Source organism: Elephantulus edwardii, unplaced genomic scaffold (genome assembly GCF_000299155.1).
Source record: "Elephantulus edwardii isolate Elephantulus edwardi_28Jun2011 unplaced genomic scaffold, EleEdw1.0 scaffold00071, whole genome shotgun sequence".
Classification (NCBI taxonomy): domain Eukaryota; kingdom Metazoa; phylum Chordata; class Mammalia; order Macroscelidea; family Macroscelididae; genus Elephantulus; species Elephantulus edwardii.
Window position 1 is genome coordinate 14,364,287 of NW_006399821.1, and position 6,467 is coordinate 14,370,753.

The 6,467-nt window shown below is 38.1% G+C and overlaps 1 protein-coding gene across 1 annotated transcript in view; it reads right to left on the bottom strand.

The window, feature by feature from the left end:
- The window catches only part of CAGE1 (cancer antigen 1), a 91,320-nt gene that overhangs the window by 69,713 nt on the left and 15,140 nt on the right, over positions 1-6,467 (bottom strand). The window contains 1 exon segment of the mRNA XM_006888765.1: positions 4,912-4,999. Coding sequence (XP_006888827.1) covers positions 4,912-4,999 — 88 coding nt within the window.

Genomic DNA, 6,467 nt, shown 5'->3' on the forward strand with positions numbered 1-6,467 from the left:
CTCATAGTTGTTTTGATTTGCATCTCTCTTAGAGCTAGGGATTTTGAACATTTCTTCATGTGCTTGTTGGCCATCTGAAAATCTTCTTTGGTGAAGTGTCTGTTCATATCCTGTGCCCATTTTTCAACTGGATTATTTACCTTATCTTGTTGTGGTGCTCAAGTATTTTATAAATTCTAGATATAAGTCCCTTATCTGACATGTCATTACCAAATACTTTTTCCCAGTCTGTAGCTTCCTTTTTTACCCTGTTGGAGAAGTTTTTAGATGTGCATAGGGAAATAACTTTTTTTTAAAAAAAAAAGGAAGAAAAAAAAGAAATCCCCAAAACATATCCATATGTGTAAAATGGAGGAAAAAAACCAGTTCTTATTTCATAGACTAGCTTATGGATTAAATGAGGTAATATAATTATCTGAAACATACTTTTCCTGACTTTAAACCTTGTCAGTTTATAGTATCTTTCTATAAATCATTTATTAGATTGCCTGGCTATTATTAATAACTTGTTGGTCATAGTGACTGCATGTGACAGGGTAAAACTGCCCCCAAGGATTTATTTGATTTGATCACTATAGAAGCAGATCACCGTATCCACTACCTGCATAGCTGCTGTTGGGTTCAAACTTTTCCAGTTAGCAGCTGAGGGTCTAACTTTTGTGGCACCAGAACTCTTTGATATAAGACACCAAGCCACTGTTGTTGATTCTTACTCATGGAATCATTCCAATCAGTTTCTAAGCTTGGAGCAAGATGTGGTAGACTCCTCTTGTAAAAATATATGGACTCAGAAACCTGATGAAAGGTTGTTATGAATCAGAATCAACTTGAAGGCAGGGGTTTAGTTTGGTTTTTAAGTTTTAACGGGAGAAGACTGCCTTATAGTCGGTTCAATCTGCTGGCTTTTCAGTTGTTGTTGTTATATGCTGTTGAGGCACCTGTGACTCATAGTGACCATATGTCCAACAGCCCTAAACCCTGCTCTATTCTGTGCCAATCTTATTGTCTCTGATACACCTACCCCCATTACTCCAGTCACTGAAATCAATCCATCTCATCAAGGATCTTCCTCTCTTGCATTGTCCCTCCACCCTCTCAAGCATGACATCCCTTCTCCAAGGACTAGTCCCTCCTTGAAACATGTCCAAAATATGTCAGATGAAGCTTCAGAATACCTGCCTCCAAGGAGCAGCTGGTTTCACCCTCTCTCGAACGAACTTGTTTGTTTTCCTAGAAGTCCATGGTATATTCAATACTCTTCTCCAGAACCACAGCTCAAAGGCATCAATTCTTCTTCTATCATCCCTAGTCATTGTCCAGTTTTCCAACACATAGTAATTGCAAAGACCATGGCCTGTATCAGGCACACCTTAGTCTCCAGACTGACATCGTTGTTCTTCAGTACTTTGGAGAGGTCTCTGACAGCAGATTTTCCCAATATAGTACCTCTTTTAATTTCCTGACTGCTGGTACCAAGTGTGTTGATTGTGGATCCATGCAAACTAAAGCTGTTAAACAATCTCAATGTCTTCACCATCTATCATGATGCTGCCAATCAGCTCAGTGGTGAGATTTTTGTCTTTTTGATATCGAGCTTCAATCCATATTAAAGACTGCAGTCCTTGACCTTCTGCAGCAAGCACTTCAGGTCCTCCACAGTTTCAGCAAGCAAGGTTGTGTCATTGCACAACACAGATTATTGATGGATCTTCCACCAATCTTGATGCCACATTTTTCCTCACCGAGCCCAGCCTCCTAGATAATCTGTTCTGCATATAGATTGAAATGGTATGGAGCCAGGCCACATCCCTGGCATACACCTTTCCCAATTTTGAACCATGCAGTGTTTCCTTGCTCTGTTGTGACCACTGCCTCCTGGCTCAAGTATAGGTTTTGCATAAGCACAATCAGGTGTTCTGGGATTCCCATTCTTCTCAGAGTCAGCCACAGTTTGTTGTGATCCACAAAGTCAAACGCCTTTGGATAGTCAATGAAACACAGATAGACATTCCTCTGGTACTCTCTGTTTTCAGCTAAGATCCATCTGTCATTAGCTATAATATCCTTAGTGTCATGGCCTTTTCTAAACCCAGCCTGCACTTCAGGCGGTTCCCTTTTGATGTGCTGTTCCAGTCATTTTTGCATAAACTTCAGCAGAACCTTGCCTGCATGTGATATCAATTTTATCATTCGATAATTTCCTTATTCTGTCAGGTCACCTTTCTTTGGAATGGCAACAAATAAAGATTTCTTCTACTCAGTTGGCCAGGTGGTTGTCCTCCAGATTTCATGGCACAACTTGGTAAGCACATCCAGGGCAACGTCTGTTGAAATATGTTAATTGGTATGCCATCAATTCCTAGGGGCTTGTTTTTTGCCAATTCTTTCAGAGCAGCTTGAACTTCTTTCTTCATCACCACAGGCTCTTGCCCATACGATGTTTCATGAAATTCTTCTGTGTCCACCAATTTTTTTTGGTACAATGACTCTGTATACTCCTTTCACCTTCTTTTTTTTATTTTATTAATTTTAATGAACATTTACAGAGATTTTGGATTTTCATTCATTCATTGTTTCACTTTTTTTCTTTCCCCCTCTTCCCCTGAGTTCGCTCCTCTCTTTGAAAAGCAAAAGATAAACTTCTTCGTTGGTATACGATCAATGCACTTTCACCTTCTTTTAGTGTTTCCTGGATCATTTAATATTCTGCACAAAGCATCTTTCAGTATTGCAACTTGAGGCTTGAATTTCTTCTTCAGTTCCTTCAGCTTAACAAGTGCTGAGTGAGTTTGGTCCCTTTGATTTTCTAACTCCAGCTCTTTGCACATTTCATTGTAATACTGTCTTTCCGTGATGCCCTTTGGAATCTTCTGTTCAATTCCTTAATATCTTGATTTCTTCCCTTTACTTTGGTTTCTTGGCACTCTAGTGCAATATTCAGAGTTCTTTCTGACATCCATCTTGGTATTTTCTTACTCCTCTGTATTTGCAATGACCTTTTGCATTCTTCCTGGATGATATTCTTGATACCCTCCCACAGTTCATCTGATCTTCGCTTATTAGTGTTCAAGGCCTCAGACCAGTTCCTGAAATGATTTTGAAGTTCAGGTGGGATAGACTCAAGGTCAAATTTTGGTTCCCATAGATTTAATTTTCTTTAGCTTCGGCTTAAACTTGCATTTGAGTAGTTGGTGGTCTGCTCCACAATCAGCACCTGGCCTAGTATTCACAGCTGATATTGAGCTTCTCCAGTGATTCTTTACACAGATGTAATAGATCTGATTCCTATGCATACCATAAGGTGAAATCCATGTGTATAACTTGCGTTAATGTTTTTTATAAAACATATTTGCAATGAATAAGTCATTGATTGTTCAAACTTCTATCATTCTATATCGTTTTATTTTTGTCACCAAGTCCATGTTTTCCAAGTACTAATTCTTATTCTCTGTTCCCAACTTTTCTGTTCCAATCACCCATTATGATTAATGCAGCTTGACTGCATGTTCGATCGATCTCTGACTGAAAAGGTGGCAGAAATCTTCTATTTCCTCTTCTTTGGCTCAGGTTGTTGGTGCATATATTTGAATGATGGTGGTATGCACTGGACTTCCTTGTATGCGTATCGATATTTTCCTGTCACTCACAACATTATATTTCAAGACAGATCTAGAAATGACTTTTTAAACTATGAAAACAACCCCGTTTTTCCTCATGGTTTCGTCTCCAGCATAGTAGATTATATGATCTTCTGACTCAAAATGTCCCATGCCAGTCCATTTAATCTTTCCAGTACCTGTTGTTGTGGTTATGTGCCGTCGAGTCGTTTGCGACTCATAGCAACCCTATGTACAACAGCCCTAAACCCTGCTCTATCCTCTGCCAATCGCACTGCCTCTGACACCCCCATCCTGATTACCCCAGTCACTGAATCAATCCATCTCATAGAGGGTCTTCCCCTCTTGTGCCGTCCCTCCACCCTCCCAAGCATGATGTCCCTCTCCAAGAACCTGTCCCTCCTTGCACCATGCCCAAAGTATGTCAGACAAAGCCCCAGAATCCTTGCCTCCAAGGAGTAGCTTGGTTTAATCCTCCCCAGGTTTTACGTATTCCATTTCTTTTCTTAAAATTATCCAATTTTCCTACTTTTATGGTTCTCACATTTCATGTTCCAATCACTAGTGTCTGCTTACAGGTTTTCCTCCTCCTATGTGTTTCTACACCTGAGGGCTCAGCCTCAGTTGCTATATTTGCTAGTCTAAATGTGCTCAATTCAACATAGGATTTTCGAAGGCCTGCTATTTCAGAGTGGATGGCCAATCCTTCTTTCTACTCTGTCTTAATTTGAAGGCTCAGATTTAGAACGTTATCTGACAGACAAGCATTTTATGGAAAAGAGTAGATTAAAGATATTTCCCAATTGTAGAAATAACCAATAGTTTAGATTCAGTGGTGTCCATGCTCATGGCAGGTGTGTCTTGGCTCACCCCTTTCCCTTCTCCACCAACATTCACTTCTACTCCCATCTACTTTATTCAACACTTATCTCCTCTATCCAGCCTTTGGTGTGATGGCTTTTATCTCAATCTTTCTGGGCTTTTGTGATTCTGAATGCCTCAAGCTGTTGTCAGTTTCTTCTGCTGTGGGCAGTATCTCTAGAGTTTAGGAACTGCTAAGTCCAAATACCAGGTACTAGTATCAGGGAAGTCTTCCTATCTCAGACTGTTCTGAGGAGAAGTCCTTTACCTTGAACTTCTGCTCCAGGATTGACTTCTTGTTGCTTAGGGCATTTTATCTTCCATTTACTACTAACTTCTTACACCACTTACACTCCTTTGCCATTGTAATAAGGCTCAAAATTCTTAATTTTTCTATTTTGTGTAAAGCAAAAAAAAAAAAAAAGATACTCACCACCTATTAAATCTTCCAGGGTGTTATAAATATCTTCAGAAAATGTGAATTGAGAATCACTTTCTACTTTTACATTTTTCACTTCATTCTGTATTAATGATAAAACAAGGCATTAATATTAATACAGAAACATTGTTGTAAGCTTCTTCTAAAGGTGCATTGTTATGGATCGTAATAAATTATGTTGACAAGAATGGGAATACCAGAACAGTTAGTTGTGGTCCTATGGCACCTGTATATAAGCCAAGAATCAGTCATGTCAATAGAAGAGGGGTATACAACAATACTTACTCAGGAAAAGTATGCTTCAGAGTTGCATCCTTTAACTATACTTATTAAATGTGTATACTGAATAAATAATTTGAGAATTTGGACTATATGAAGCAGAATATGGCACCAGAAGTAGACACATATATAATGACACTATCTTTCCTGCTGTAAGAGGTACCTATTAAAGAAGATCACAGACTATAGCTTTCAGTTTGGATTACATCTCAAGATAAAGAAAATAAAAATACACACAACTGGACCAATATGCAATATCATGATAAATGAAGAAAAGATTAAAGTTTTCAAGACTTTCATTTTACTTAGATCCACAATCAACATTCATGAAACTAGCAATCAAGAAATCTTCCAAGATGCTATTCTGCTGCCAAGAACTTCTTTAAAGTGGTAATGCACAAAGAGAGTAGTTTGAAGATTAAGGTGGATCTGACCCAAGACATGTTATTTTCAACTGCTTCATATGAATGTGTATGTTGGACAGTGAGCAAGGGAGACCAGGGAAGAAGTGATCCTTTTGAATTGTGAGTTTGGTAAAAAATACTGAAAATACTGTAGATTGCCAAAAGAACAAACAGATTTTGGAGGCTGTACAACCAGAATGCTCCTTAGATACAAGGATGGTGACAATCTCACATACTTGGAGCATACCGTCAAGGAGTCTTTGCAAATCATGTTTGATAAATAGGAGATCAGCCAACTTACAAAGGAAGACATACAACAAGACGAAACAGTGACTGTATCAATGGATTTAAGCACAAAGGAGACTGTGAGAATGCTCCAAGATCAGATAGAGCTTTGTTTCGTTTTTATGATGTTGTTATGAGTGTAGATAATTCAACAGCACCTAACAACAACAAAAACCACTGTAATTTTTCAGTTAGACTTTTTTTGTTACATAGGAAGAATACATTTTTACTATTTCTCCTCACTATACATATTGGCTCCCTTTTGTAAAACAAAGCAAACTGTTCAACTATAAAAAATGATAAAATGAAACCAGTACCTGATTATTTTATTATTTTTATTTTTCAGTAAGTTATAGGATGTGCCTATGAACATTGTTTTATGAGGCTCCATGAGAGAAGAGTATAAATATTTTAAAAGGATAAAAAGCACACATACCTATTACTGATTCTTTGTTATTTGTTGAATTTAGTTTAAATGATATTATCACACCACAACAAGATAAAGGTAAAGAATCCAATAGAAAAATGGGCACAGGGTATGAACAGGCACTTCACCGAAGACGACATTCAGATGGCTAACAA